Below are 16,237 nucleotides of genomic sequence, written 5' to 3' on the forward strand. Positions count from 1 at the left end.
ATGTGATGGAAACATATTATTAACAGAAAGACATTCAAAAGCATCTGTCCATTTTTTTTAAAAATAGTCAGAAAACATAACAAAGATGCTTTCCATTTTAAAACATAGAAATGCCTTCTCTATTTCAAATGAAAGAATGCAAGAAAATCCCACATTAAGCAGTCAAGATCCATGAGTTGCAGGCAACTGCATAATGTAATCCTCTTTATCTGTTAAGGTCTATTAGAAAACAAATGAGATTACTTGCTTCTGCTGAGAGGATGATCTAGAAGCTGAGTTGATACTTAGGAATCTCCTACTGTTCACCTTGGCTATACTTTCACATACATTATTTTGTTTTGTGTCAATACTGTCCTATAACTTATATAGTTTACTTATTTTTCAGTTGTTTACCCTCCAAGATGAGCTTTCCTACTCCCTGTCAGCCTTTGCTTTGAAAGGGAACAAGTTAAAGTATTTCAGAACTTTTCTGTATAAAAGGCTACCCACTGTCTTGACCATCCTTCACAGCCCTTCCCCATACTTGCTCCCGTTGTGAAATACAAAAGCCAAGAATGATAGACCACATATCAATAAAGGGCAAACAGTGTTCTGTATAATAGGAGTACTTATGTATCTATGCCAGAAATATCTTGCTCAACACATCTTAAAAATCACATTTTCCTCTCCACTAATTCAACCACATTAGTTCTTCTCAGATTCTCTTGCAAATACTTAATAATATAACACTTCTGTTCTGTGGTTTTCAACTGAATAACTCTCAGGTGACAACAGAGTTAGTACTACTAGTGACTCTGTTATAAATCTTCCATTTTAGACTGGAAAGTCTAGTCTTGTTGCATTTCTAATACATCAGTCCTCTCTATCACCCAAGTCTTCCTGCCTATCTTGACCTTTCTGTGTATCAATGATGCCTTCTACATCTCATGAACATTTTCCCACTTCTTGTGTAAACACATTTAACAAAAATAGCTTAAAAGGTTGATTCTAAAACTGGAAGAACTCTACCTAATAATCTTCCTCTTAGCTTGACTTTTAATACTGCTGATTATTCTTCTTTTCTTTCCCCCTCTGCATTTCTCACACAAATCCCCTTCTCCTTCAGTTTAATGAAAACATTATCCTTATCTAATGCAATAAAATGCTTAACTGAATCCCACAAATATAAGATTTACTTTACTCTCTTTACCTAAAAAATGAGCTGGCACATAACATGTAAGGTTAACACATTAGTCATACACAATCTACCTTTAATACACAGTAATTTCAAGTTGAGTTTTATACCTTTCTGTCCGTCTTTATTTATACTTTCTTTTAAACTTTGTTACGAGTCTGGGAATTTTTCATGAAGCTAATGATAATTCCCTTTTCTATTTTTTTTTCTTTTCCTGAGCTAGAGGCTATGTATTTCCTTCAAGCAGCATGAGTAACTTAGTAAGAAAAAGAATTTACTCATATTTCCACGATCACAATATCAAAACATTCCTGAGTGAAAAACAAGAGGGAGGAGGATTCAGTTTAACATAACATTAACTAATCTGGAATCTTCCCAGCAGAATTTGTGATGACAAGACAATAATATTGCCACATCACTGTTTCTCCGAATTCCAAGTTGCTCAATAGACATTTGACTGAAATAAATAGTTCAATATTTACTCTCTGCATTTATCACTACTTTGTTTACCATTTATAGCAAATATGTACAACAAGAAGTAAAAAATAAAACTGTGGCTCATTACAAGTAATTAGAAGAAACCAACAGAAAGCTATAGACACTTTAAGTTTAGGAGTTTGAACCATCATGGATTAAGCTGACAAGTAATAGAGCAAACATACTGAACTAGCTGTGGAGCACTACTTTCAGAGTAATTTCAAAACTCTGCTTCCAGTATGATTGCTCTCTGTCCTTCAGAGGTTAAGGAGGTTAAGATGAAGTTAAGATGAAGCACTTGTCAAAGTTCCAGAAGGGTCTCAAAACCAGCCCAAGTACTCTCTCTTGAAGAGAAACTAGTGCAAGAGATATGTAAGGAGAAAAAAAAAAAAAACTAACAAAAAAAGCTAAGAAGAAGTAATAGGGAAAAAAACAGGAAAAATGATGATGAGAAAAATTACTGTATACCCAAAGTACTGTATACTGAAGACTAAGGTAGAAAAAACAAGTGAAACCAGCAGAATCAATATGAGAAAATGGAACAAAATTTTATGATCCTCTGAAGAAGTATTTTTACCTATCAACTGAATAACTAAGTAATGAAAATGGTCTACAAAACGTCCGCTTATTCTTGACTGTAAAAATAGCACAAATAATATAGGAATATAACAAGAATACTGCCTCCAGAGTTAAAGACATTGGAAAATGTCAAGTGGACAGTGCTGAAATGGAGTTGGGGGCTGGGGGAAGGAAAAGATAAATACCAGGAAAAAGAAAATATTCTTTTCTGTGACACAAAACCAAGTATAATAAGAACAAAAGGGAAAAACATAATGAAGCTGTGATGTACACTGTATATTTCAGAGGTTAAAGCAGACATCCAGAAGACAAACATCTCATACTCTTATCTACTTCAACTCATAAAGTTTCCCATGAACTGTATTACTCACTAATCTTTACAAGTATGCAGAGTGGTTACTGAGAATGCTGTCCAAATAGCCATTACAGTAAAAGAACATAAACAATGCTGAATATCTGACTGCAGAATCATTTTCTTTTTACATAAGAAACTCATGTAAAAAAAAAAATCATGTCACTTGCCAGCCTAGACACGAAGTAAATGAGAGAATGAAGTATGTCACTTATTTAATTTTATCATATACTTATGCCACTAATGTAATACTAATAAAAGTGTTTCTAGTAAAACCATTTCAGGGCTAGGAGTTCACAGGAATTAATTAACCTGAAAGAGGAAGAAGGTCCACAGAGGAAGAAGGCTCAAGAAAGCTCACAAAGTGATTCTCACCATTCAAATAATTAGTGTGTACTGTTCTACACTCTTTTCCCACTTTGAGGAATGTAAACATACAGGAATTAAATTGCATTATCATGAGTAAGAAATTTAACCTATCACTTTAAAACTGGAAATTGCAGGATTGAAAGCAAGAACACGCTGAAAAAGCACACTTAATTCTGATTTAATAAGCCACTCCTCAGCAGATGAGTGCAGTTAATTGAGGATGCACACTCCCCTACCTTGCTAGTTATCAGCTCTGCAACCTCTAAAAATGGCCATGCAGGGCCAGCTAAAGCTTCTATCCAGAAATCTTCTTCTCTGTGCCATCAGACTTGCAAAGAAATGTGAGAGAGCTTGGTCAATTGCAAAGCGAGAATTGCCCTGCACATCATATCAGAATGCTGACAAAAAAGTGGATGGCCTTAAGAAGGAGGATTTATCTCGACCTGGAAGGGGAAAGGAAGGTGTCTCTTAATTAACCATACAGAAGACTGTAAAGAGCCAAAAGGTGAGAAACCAAAAATTATTGGTGAAGCCTTTCAGTGCTTAGATTCCTTACTACTGAAAAGCATAAAAAGTGCAGATTTCCTAGGGAAGAAGACATAATATCCTTTAATATTCTTTTTTATTATTAAATATTATTTTTCAATCTTTTAATGGATTTACACCAGTGACTGAAAAGAAAATAGCAAGTCACTGCTAATAAAAATGCATACATAATGCAACGAGACTGCCACAGTAGTGGTCACCGAAGCACAATGACTGATCTCAGTTGGTCCAGTGAATAAAATTTAGTACTGAATATTAACAAAGAAAAAAAAAAGTAGATCACATTAGATCAGTACACTAAAATACAAAGCTACAGACTTTCTAAAAGGTAGGAAACATAAGAAAAGTTTACAAAATGGGGTGGAATGGTATTGTAGAAAACAGGAACTCAAAAGAAGTCTTGAAGGATAGAGATACCAAAGACTGTTAAAATGGAATCGTAGAATTATTTAGGTTGGAAAAGACCTCTAAGACAATCGATTTCAACCATTAACCCAGCACTAACAAGTACACCACTAAACCATTTCATGAAGTGAAATTAAATCCCTCCTGCAGTGGTGACTGAAGCACTTCCCTGGACAGCCTGTTCTATTGCTTGACAACTCTTTTTGTAAAGAAATTCCTCATAGCATGTGAAATGGTTAGTACAATGGTTATTACAATGTTTGACTTAGCTAAACAAGGTCAGCATAGAGATTACCTTTACTGAAGGGAACCAAGGCTCTGCTGCTGATGTCCACCTCCTTGAGAATTCTCATTTTTGTTTCCCTGACACTCGTGTCACACTTGAATCTAAATAAATAATGTGATTAGATTCCACATTCTCCTCTGTCGTGGAACAGAACCTCAAAGCTAAATTGGGCTGGTTTTTGTCCAGAGATTATTTCCCTTTTAATCATAACACTGAGGGATTCAGCCCCATTTTAGTAAAACATTTAAGCCAACCAAATTTTGGTGCCAAAGTACCTGATGAGCACCTGTGAGTGCACCTATCCTTTCTGTGATGGTAAAAACCAACTTAAACTGGCATTCTTCTTTAAAATACCCTATAAAGACATGGAGATCTTTGGAAGATCCTGTGAACTGGCATTTCAGAAGAGATGTTGACTGAATTTTTCTTTCACAGACCACAAGCACCCACCAAAATCAATATAATAGACAAGATGTGAAGAGAAACTATAACACAGTGATTGCTGGTGAAAAGTTCTGCCTTCAGACTGCACATATTCTGTTCCAAAAGAATCTTTAAAAACTTCCTTCACAATATTTAATACTTCCTCATTCTGTGGCAGAACTTTCATTTCAAAAGTGACAAAGACCTTGTAGGGATAGAGTACAACTCCAGTCAGATCTTACAGAGTTATAAGCTGTTAAAAAAATTAGCTACTAGCCTTTCTGCTTGCTTCCCTCAGGAAAATTATGGCAACCTCTCAAAGTAAAGTTTGAGCTCTAAGAGCAGTTCACCTCTGTCATTACCAAAACAAGCAGGCAAAGGAAAGAGAATATATTTACTGGTAACCAATATTCAGGTTCTGGACACAGCAGAAAGGCCATAAGAAGAAAGGAGGCCACACAAGCTTGTTTCCTTGAACTCACTATCTCACAGGTGTCCCATCTGAAATACCCTTAGTTCTGCAGAAGTACAGGAACAAGATAAGGGTGAATAAAAAGCTAACTGTGTGGAAAGAACAAACACACCCAAAATATTCCTGCTCCTGGAGGAGCATTCTGAATCAGTGCTTGTTTTCATACATACCAGCCAGACTAGTCTTCTGTCCATATCCTGAAAGTGAAGTTGGCTGTGTTAAAGGCAGGCTAGAGAAAGAACACCCAGTGAGTTGCAAAGCCAACAGACTGAAGCGATTCACAAGGTGCTAGGGCAGGCTGTTGGCTCTGAGGATCTTTGGATCAGAAGGTTTACAGGAAGTCTCTCAAGTGGAAGGGCAGTGTTGAAAGACAAACATTAGGAAACCAAAGATAAGGATTGTATTACCCTTCTTTATGTTTCCAGCCTCTGTGAGAACACGAAAAATCACATCTGAAACTTGGGAGACACATCTGGAGCCAGATATATTTCCTCCAGACCAGAGAAAAATCTGAAGAAGTTAAAGACCCAAAATAAAGAACACTGTCCACTGAAGAAGCTTCAGGAGAATTAGTCAAAACATGAGCCAAGGACCACAGAAGGCAAGGGCAGCCCTCTTAGCAGATAGAGCAAGAATGTCACTATATCCTGAAAGAAAATGAATAAAAATACTAATTAAGAAAAGATTGAAGCATTAGGGATTAAGAGCTCCTTTACAAATAGGGCCAAGAGGTCACTGACAAAACTACTTCATCTTGAGCAAAGAGTGTTTAGAATGCTGCAATACTGTAAAATGCCATGCCTGATGCATCACATTATAGGCACAAAGAGCAATGAAGCATCTAGAATGCTCTACATTTAAGGTTAAAAAGATTTTAATGATACCAGGTAAGTGCATTGATTTGGAGAATGAAGAGACACCGTACTTGTAACACTAACCTCAAACCTTGCTCTCTATTCTGTCACCTTGATTTTTAGCCTACATAACATTATTCTAACAGCTGTCAGCATAATGTTGTAAATACACTTAAGAGTATATATGTTATTGATCCCTTCGAGGTTAAATGTAGCCATTAATGCAGTGGATGGCAGTGACAGGATGCATTTGTCGGAAGGATTACACACACCCTGTGCCAGGACACCTCACCCAACTCCATTTTGTGTGCATTGTGCAAATTCATGATAACAGGGTGAGGGGACTGCAGAAAAATCAATCTTGGACAGAATTTAGTGGAAACTGTAGATTCCATAGCAGAATCTGGGTTTTCTGATCCCAGATACTCTATGTATTTTTAAGATTTAAAACATTGTAAAAATTAAACATTAGCTGTCAAAAATTTTACTGCAGGAATAAATATCCTCTGCCACTTAAGGAATCTTATTTTGTTTTAAGCCAACCATATAATCACTATTGTCTAAACTGATAGCTACTGGCAATGGCAAAGCTCATCACCTGCAAGCTCCCTTGCCACTGTTCTTTTGGGAAAACTATCTTAAGAAAAACAGATGTTTCTGCTGTTTTAAACCAACAGGAAATGGACTGACTTTCTCCCTTTTCCTTTCCTAGAAACAGATACTAGCAAAGAAAAATCTTAGCACAGCTGTACTCAACACTTTTCTTGTAACAATATGTCTGTGTGGGAGGCAGGCAACTAGTGGGAACAAACAGGCCAGGGGAAGTGAAATGTAGCATGCAGAAGATGAACACAAAGAATTAATTTGAAAGTCTGTGACTAGATTATTACACCATAATGCCAATGCACTAGCAGGGGAAATAAAAGGGTGATGTACAAGGCTTTGCTTTAAGATATGATCTGAATCCCATCTCAACTGGTAATGTACACAACTGAATTAAGTATCAGCTGGCAATCTCAGTCCCTTACAAGCAAATAGATGTTCAAATAATCTGAAAGCTTCTTTAGTACAAATAGACTGCAGGTTTAGTGGCCAAGTTGTTGCCTTATCTTTAAGGAAATGTCTTTAGGGCAGGCCTGAGGAATGAATTAATGTGATAAAATGCAGAATTCATGCTTTGTGCAGATAAACCAAACACTTAATTGTCACTGCTGGCAAACTGGCATCCTTTACTTGCACTAGATTTACATAAAAAAGGAAAACTGCCATTGAAGCTACTGCATTTGAGCCTCAATTATTATAGAAGAGGAAAACTTGAAGAAAATGATGAGACAAAGCCTTGCAGAAAACCTGGATTTAACTGATTTGTGCTGGAATTATGACATTTTAAAGTCATGAAAAGCTTCAGAATAGAAAAAGGCAACTTTTTTGAGAATGCTTTTGCTGAGAAATTCTTGCACATATTCATGCTGCCATCTATAGGTCTAAATCAGCTATTTCCAGCTGAATAATTAAATCTGAACAATCACTTGCATTATTCTTTGGACTATTGTTTGTTTCCATCCGTTTTAATCCTTTGAAATTGATATCTGTTGTTCAGAATTAAATAACAGCATATTTAAGGAGATATAATCTATTTTTAAAAAACTTTTAATTTCTATTTCCAAGTAGTTTTTAATATTTCTTCCAAGGTTTTTTTCCCAGATCCTGAGAGCAGCGTGAGGAATGTAGAGAGGAGTTGTTGCAAAGTCAGTCAGTAAATATTTTTATCATCACATCCCTCAAGCCTTAAAATACAAATTTTAAGGACAGAATTTGCAACATTGAATGGAAATACAGGCAAGCACCTCTGACTCTGGCTTCTTTGGGGGAAGAATGTTGTACTGTTTGGCTAAGGTCTGAAGCTGACAACTGTAGCAAAGTAAAAATCCCTGTGGCACCCCACACTGCTCCCCCACAAACCAAGAGATTTGTTTGCTGTGATCAGTTCAACACAACAAGCTCCAGGAGTGAGGGTTCACTTCATGTGGGGAGCAAGGGCACTGGTCTCCACAGCCAAACAGCTTCTTGCAGCAACGCAGCACTTTATTCAATCAAAAGCAATTCAGGGCTTGCATGCCTGCCTCTCCTCAAAACTGCTGTTACCCAGATATGTCCCTAAAGAGTTTGTTCTTTTAATACTTTTTTCTCCCACTTCTCTCTGGGGAGAGATTTTTGTCTTTTTTTCAGTCCTTCCACTGCGACAGTTGAATTACTCCCACTATAGCACTCATAAAATTATTGCAAATCAACATTCTTAGGATTATTTCTCAGAGCAGGATTCAGCCTTACATTCAGATGCCTAAATTTAGGTATTTAGTTAATGTGTAGACACTAAGTTGCTATAAAAGTGAAACTCTGGAGAGATCCATACAAAACATAGACAATCTAGCTTAAGGCATGACAAACAGCATTCTGGACTAGGAATTGTTCTGCCTAATCCTTCCACTGGTTATAAGGGGAGACTGAGACTCTCTAATGCACAGGCAGAGACTATTTGAAAGGCATCTGAGCTTGGATCCAAATCCTACCAGCACCCTAAAGAACTGCACCTAGCTGATTGAACTCAAACACACAGTAGAACTTGAGATGCAGTCATGTACCTAAAACATCCACATGATGTGACACAGGACTGACCCATGAAACAGAAAAGTTTCTCACAAATAGCTGGAGTCCTAGTGGATTATATGAAACACTACGATGACTGAACATCACTTTTAGGGATTCTGTCAATTGCCTAAACTTAGCTACACAGGGCCATTTGAAATGCTCTGGGGTATCTGACCTTCCTGACCTTCTGCCTGACCTTCCGCTGCCACTCCAGTAAAGGTCTCCTCCAGGTCTTCTGCTAAATCCATTGGTACCATGTCGATGTCTCACACACCCTGCGATGTCTCAAGCAGCACTAGAGACCTATGCTCAGGCAGCTTAGTGTCCTACATCTGCCACAGCATTTTTGCTTGGGAAAAAATCTGCTTTACACACAGCTGTGCATAAAACCCTCCTCTGTTGCAACAAGCTCCAACGTAAAACCTCAATAATGGGAACTCAGCAACAGATATTAGGCTAATCATGTGCCTAGAGTAACAAAAAGACTGCCTGGACTAATCTGAATTTTACATTTTCCAGGCTGCTGGCTGATCTAATCAATAAGAGATAGAAGTCTTTCCTATCCAACTGCCTTTTATATTATGCACTGGAATATTTGTGCCTCAAACAGATGACGCTCTCCATGCAGAGAGCTGTCTTTTGCTACAAGGTAAACAGGGTGCTCAAGCAGCACAGGAGAACATCTAAAGGTAATGAAAACTTCAGACCTCATTCTCTTTCTGTAAATTAGATAACTGGGTTGTATTACTGTAGGTGTAGTTTTGGAGATGCTAATATGAATAGATTTTTACATTGTCTCCTGCATTGCAACCCACGCACTTCAAATTTGGCTTCCACAGCTGTTCTTCTGGCTAGATTTTCCTTTTTTCCCCCCTCACAGGACTATGTAACTTTTGTGAAACAAATGAAGTTGGGTGAGGATTTAGACTGCATTACTAAGCACTCATGTCAAGTAACACTTCTCTCAAATATTTTCCCTTTGATGCACATATTAAATCTTTAGGTCAGCATTCATAAAAGAAACAAACTCTTCATTTTATTCCATTCTTTCACCATACAATCTTTTATCAATATGACTTGACAATTTTAGTAATTTATCCAGTAATCACACAGTCTGCTCTCTCTTTGATCATTAGATTGGATAACATGTTAGTCCATTATGAACCTAGCAGCTGCAGATCTAGTTGGCCAAAGACCAGCCCTCAAGCTTTCTTTCATTATCCCTCATTTTTAAAGTGCTTGTTCAGTATTTAGGCACTGGTCCACAGGGCTGATATATATCACTTCAGGAGCAGAGAAATCTACAGTTCCATGCAGCAACTGAGTACCTGGCAGGTAGGAACTACAAGCCCAGGTAGGGTGATAGTCTGTGCTTTGTGACCAGGCAGAGTAGCTGGCTCCACAAGAGGGAAGGACACGCTGGTGCTTTATTTTTCTGAGTTTGGTCTTGCAAATGGCACTGTAAAGAAGCACTAATTAACATCAAAGAAAAATGTGCTCAGAATGGCAGAGCTATGAAAAAAGAGAAGATGGGGAATGGTTTGTGCACTCCCCCGTGCTCTGAGGAGAAAGGGGATAGTCCTCTCTTTAGTCCACAGTACACAACATATGCAGGAAGAAGCAACCCTACAAAGACCAAGATGAAGGCTCAGTGCAGCAGAAACTGTCCAAGTGCACAGAAGCTGTAGTTTATCCTAGGAACACCACCACTTTGCGTGACATGCTTGCAGAGCTATCACACCATCCAAATTCCTTAAAACCAAGCAAGAAACCGCTTTAATTACTTTATTTCCGTTCTTTAGCTTGTCATTGTTTTGTAATCCCTTTGTTCCTATATTTCACAAGTGGTTTTAATTTTTAAACCTCTTTTTCTATATATATAGATTTTTCAAGCTCTCTAGATTGTGGTGAGACACATATTAAGGAATTTTATATATTAAGAAAACAACTTCTGAATTCTCCCAAAACACACGGTTTGGGTTTTATGATCTCTTTAACATTACTTTCCAAACTAAAACATCAAAAGCTGCTGTTCAGTTTCTAGTGGTTTTATTTCTTGGCTGAAAACTCTTTGTTTAGGTAAGTCTGTAAGATATAATTTCTTCTGTCACTTACAGACATTTTATAATTGAAAGTACTGCAGGACAACTAAACTTCAGGAATGACTCTCTTCTATTCTAACTGAAGAAAAAAATAAAACCAGCATTCAATGGTAACAAGGCAAGTTGGACAACCCTGTAGTCAGAATTGATACCTTATTTTCTTCTTCAACTGCTCTCATTTAAACAGCCATGTTTTTAATTCTTTTTTACATGGTTTAAGCCAATTGCATTTTAGCCAGAGAAGTGAGGGAGTATGGGTTCTAGCACTGGCTACAGATATGAAAGTAAGCACATGTTTTGTCCTCAGCTCTGCCAATAGTTTTCAAACCTGACCCGCTGTCTCAAGGCCTGGGCTGTGCTGAGCAGCGTGCCAGTTCTCCTGAGTCATGCCAAATGCTGTGCTGACAAACACGCAAGCTACATCAGTTAGCAACGCAGCCCTGAAAGCATCAGCACCTCCTTCCCCTGAGCCAGCCTGGAAAACTCTTAAAGAAGCCCTAAAAATTAAATCTTCACCATTTTTAGCTTTTCTGTAACATATAGTGTTTGAACTGGAAGGCCTTAGTGTGCTTTTGTTGCAAAATTGCTTGAAATTCTAACCTGTGAGCTTTTAAATTGGTTGTATATAACTGGTAAATTTTGAGTGCCAAAAGAGTATTTTCCTCTATTATAATCTCTGTTAGGAATAGAGAAACCTTTGTTAAATAAAAAGTTGTTTAACATGGCTGGATTCAGGGTTGACAACTTTTTTAAAAGCTCCGTCTTTTCAGAGGCCATCAAACTTTCTTTTACCAAACTTGCATGGATTTTACCTCAATAAAGAAAATCCAGAGAAGACTCCAAGTTGTTATCTACACTGTGAAATAAATGAACAGATACCCAACACATACAGATACCCAAGCTACCAGAGACCTAAGCTGGTAATTTCACACGATTCAGCTCAGCCTCACACAGACTTCATCAGCCTGTCACAATATACAGTATAATGGCAATGGCCCAATGCTGTTAACAAGTTAGCAGTACTGCATTCACTATCTTGAGTGAAGAGTAAGCATGAAAACATTAATATCTCATCCAGTTCCAAGCTGGACTGTGTTTTATCTGCTTAGCTACCCTAAGAGGGGCACTGACTTGCCTTGCACCTCCTAACTTAGCACAGGAAGAGACAAGGCTAAGACCTTAACACAGTGTTAAACACTGCCTTAAATGTCTTGCTCTCTGCCATGCTGAGTTTTGCATGCACAAAGCTCTAGCAACAGCCAGTATCCAACACCTACCCTGGTGCAGCACTACCAGCACTGTAAGCAACAGGTAGCTAGAGCATGTCCTGACAAAAACTACAGAATTACTATGGGAAAGTGTTACTGAAAACATTTGTTGCATTGAAGAGAACACCTGTGGAAGGATGCTCATTTGAGACATCTCATCACTTGCCTTCCGCACTAACCAGTAGGAAAACCTTCCCTTTTTCCTCTCACTTGTTTGCTGTCCTTCTCCCTATGAAAAAGACAGATCTATCACATAGCTATCACCTTTACTATAAATTTACACCATCAGCTTCAGACCTTGCCAATGGATGTTGGCCCCTTACAAACCCGCTTCATCATCCTCTGTGCAACATACTGCCCATATAAATATGCTCCACAGCACGTGAAGAGAGTAGTCCTTCACACACTTAAATCAACCTAAGTTGCCCTGACTTTCCAAACACCCTGCCCCTCTCTTGTGAAGGCGCAAGCTCCTGTGACTACAAAAGATGATGTCTAAGTATAGCTGTAAGTCGAGGAGTAACTTCTGCTTTCCTCTCCCCCCCAAAAATTGATTAATTTCCAAGCAGCTCAACTTCCACTGCTGGAGGCAGGAAATATTCAGGGCCCCAAAGGCTAGGGACAAATGAAGGGGAGGAATCACTGCTACTTTGACATAAATCACCTTAGCCTGACAGGGAATCTAGCCATCAACTTTGCATACGAATTGCAACTCTCAGATCACGTTTCCATGAGATACTGAAAAGGATCTTTTGTGCCACTTGAAACCCTAGACTTTACTGGTATAGAGATATGCCCTAGAATGAACTTAATAATCTATTTTTTCCTCAAGACATTAGTCTTGCCAGTACCAGAGTTTCCCTAATGCAATCTCCTAATCTTCATCTGTATCTTCACCTATTTGAAAAGCACATTTCTTTAAACAGAGATCAGCAAAGGGAATGCAGACACAGCATATTATCTACATTAATTCTCAAATCCTGTTTTTAACTGTCTGTATAGTCTGCATTTACTTGGGTAGTCCAACAGTACTTCTATTCCACTACCCAATTCCCAAAAATCAGCAAATGAATGCTAAATACAATGTGGCAGTAAAAGAAAATAAATGTACCATATTATACCACAGGAACATAATACAGTGCTGCCTCATATGCTTCATATTTCAGACTTCACTGACTATTATAAACAATGCAGACTGTGTCTCCAGGCTTGCCTGTGGTGGGGGTGAGTAGGAGGTGCCAAGCAATGCTGACTGGAGAGGGGCAGGATCGTGCCCATCACAGCCAGTGCCCACAGCGCAGCCAGGCTGAGCCATGGGGGCTGTGCTGAGCTGCAGGGCCCGTGCCCAGCATGGCTCACAGGACAGGGCTGTGCTGCTCAAATCCCCTGGCCACAGGACAGACCTGTGGCAAGAGATGGGCCCCTGGGCAGCTCCCCCTCGGTACCACCTGCATGGTCCTGCCTTTTATCACAACATTTTCACAGGACCATCATTCCTGACTATTCCTGACAGGGTTGTCCCCTTGTAAGCAAGTCTGAAAGAGTGTGAATGACCAAGAGGGGTTAATCTCTGCTAAGGCTGAGGTTTGCATGCTGTGGAGCCCGTGGGGAACAGTCCTGATTCAATGCCACACCACTCAGGGCCCAAGGTATAGAAGGCACAGATTATCAGTAATACTTGTTTCTTAAACCAGCAGGTCTAACAAACAGCATTTAAATGACACCTTACAAAGTCTAAATGCCTTTCTTATTGTGATCATAAAGAGCCAGCACCTCCCTATGCAAAACAAGGCAATGAACAATTATTTCTAGCATAGTAGTCCATCAACAGTACTACACAGATCATTTTTCTGCTTCCTCTTTCCTCTGGCATTCATGTGCATACATGGCATGTGCACAGCAGGTATGTGTTCATGCAGATAGACAGGTATGTCCAGTTATTTACTACCTAGTAAATATTATTAGTTATTATTCAATTTACTAACCACAGTATTATTAGCTATTCTGCATGGGTAACTGCACTCAAATAAGCACAATGAAAAAGCAAGCACAGATTGTGGCCTTCTGTCCCACCTAGCCTGTTTGTTTTGTGATCAGGCCTTGGCTACCTAATGTGCCCAGAAAAATAACCTTCATGTATCATTTTACCCTAACACCAAAACATGGCTCTCATGAAAGAAAGTTTTCAAAGAAGCAAACTTATAAATTGAGCTAGACACACTAATCATTTTCTATGAAAAGAAATATTAAGAGTCATCAACTGCTGAGTGTTTTGACATTCTATTTCCACCAATACCTTTCCATAATTAAGTTCAGATTCCAGAATTCCAGATTTCATGCCTTTAACTAGCTTTCATTTTTTCCAGTACAGCATTATATCTGCTAGTCAAGCTAATCTCACTATAAAAGCAATTCAAATAAATGAAGGATTTCTAAATATTAACTAACTCATTTCAGACACCATAATTAGCTTTTTAAACCATGATGGATGTAAGCAGAGACACAGGTCAGCAGTGACTAGAAATATAAGACAAGTGATACAAAAACCAGGCACTGTTCCACAGAATAATTAAAGAGTTTCTTCCAGGTTATTTTGGGGTGTTTTTTGTCTTCTATAATTCTAAGTATTGCTGTTATAAAACAACACAACCCACCAGCCAAGCAAATTAAAAAAAAAAAACAATAAAAAATCTAATTCAGAATGAAGTGTTAAAACCCTACACTTACCAAATTATCATGATTTGGGGAAACGTAAAATAGAATTAAGTAAATTGAAATATTTTCGTTAGACAATTCTGAAATGCTGCTTTTTTTTTAAACTCCTTAATTTTTCAACATTGCAATAAATTCAATTTCTAATGAAGAGTAATTTTGAACCAAAACACTCCTTCAGAGTTCATACCCTCAAGCCATTTGACAATTATGAGATGTATAAAAATGAACATGAAATCCATCAAGTCAAGCTTTATTAAAAAGGTAACATTTTCCACTGATAAAACATGTGATTAGAACTTTCTGACCTGTTTTGGTTTGGTCTTTTATATTACAGATCATATTTTGTCTCACTTTTGGAGCTTCAAAAGACCTGATTTAATATAGTTCCTCTGGGGACAAATATGGAAAAATGAGGAAAAACCTATCTCAGAGAAAGTTTTTCAGATTAAAAATTGACATGTTTCTGAATATAGCTTTTTAAACTGTGAAATAAACGATTTTTCCTAACTATACATTGAGGATTAAGGAACTGAGATAGCTGACCAAGAAGAATGGCTAAAACACTAGTAACTTGAGAACGGTTTGAAGCCAATTATCAAAATGCAGTCCTCCCAATTTTATATTCAATTTCTAAGAAAAGATTGCTCCATCTTTGATGCAACAGATTCTAATCACATGACATGACATCAAAGAAAAGCAAAACCTTTCTCTGAAGTTAATGCTCTGCCTCCTCACTACCATGGCTGTTTAATGTGCTTTTTAATGCACATAAAAAAAATAAAATTCAGTTTTACACATCTTTATTCTTTGTGTTGACCTTAGGGCTCCTGTCTCTTTTAGGAGGTAATTATGCATATTTCTTAATAAGACTGCAGATTCTCCTTAACAAAATTTTTAGTTTTCTTTTACTCTGAAATAACCTAGAAACTTAATGAAGATTTAGGACATTAAAAAAATATTTAAAAAACAGAAAGAGTCCAAACCTCTGATTGTACATGCCCCGGAAATTATAATTTGCTCTGTAATTGGGGATTGGCTTTGGATCTAATGGCCTGTAGATGGCAGGCTCTCCTCTCTTCATTGCCAGACCATTCAGCTCCACAGTTGGTGTTATACTGCCTGCAAAAAAACCCCACTGTGAGTAAGGTGCTTAAACCAGAAATATTGAAAAACACACAAGCAGGACTGAGCTACAAAGAGAGACCTACACCATATTTCTTTTTATTCTTAAATTCAAAAGATGCAACTAAAAAGACATTTCAGTTTCTTTAAAAGATGGGAATATAGATGCCAACTTAATCACAAGCAATGAGAAAGAACATTTAAAAAATCTCTCTCAGTGAATTCTCTATGCAGTTTCAGTAGATTACCCTTCACATATGAATGAGAAAGTCAGTGTAATAAACAAGCTGGTTATTCATCTTTCCAAAGTACTTATAATACATTATGATACTTTCTGAAAGAACTATAAAGATAATAGAATAATGTGTCTTCCTGCTGAATACCATTAAATAAAACCACAAATAGAGCAAAGAGTCATTGAAACAAGCCTGAAGCAACAGGCAT

At 37.8% G+C, this 16,237-nt stretch overlaps 1 protein-coding gene across 2 annotated transcripts in view; it reads right to left on the reverse strand.

Moving 5' to 3' along the window:
- STAU2 (staufen double-stranded RNA binding protein 2) overlaps nucleotides 1–16,237 on the reverse strand; it is a 168,754-nt gene that overhangs the window by 124,868 nt on the left and 27,649 nt on the right. For both annotated transcript variants that reach the window (XM_058044438.1, XM_058044359.1), the window contains exon 5: nucleotides 15,655–15,790. In XM_058044438.1, coding sequence (XP_057900421.1) covers nucleotides 15,655–15,790 — 136 coding nt within the window. The remainder of the gene's footprint in view (nucleotides 1–15,654; nucleotides 15,791–16,237) is intronic.

Source organism: Melospiza georgiana, chromosome 1 (genome assembly GCF_028018845.1).
Source record: "Melospiza georgiana isolate bMelGeo1 chromosome 1, bMelGeo1.pri, whole genome shotgun sequence".
NCBI classification, from domain to species: Eukaryota; Metazoa; Chordata; class Aves; order Passeriformes; family Passerellidae; genus Melospiza; species Melospiza georgiana.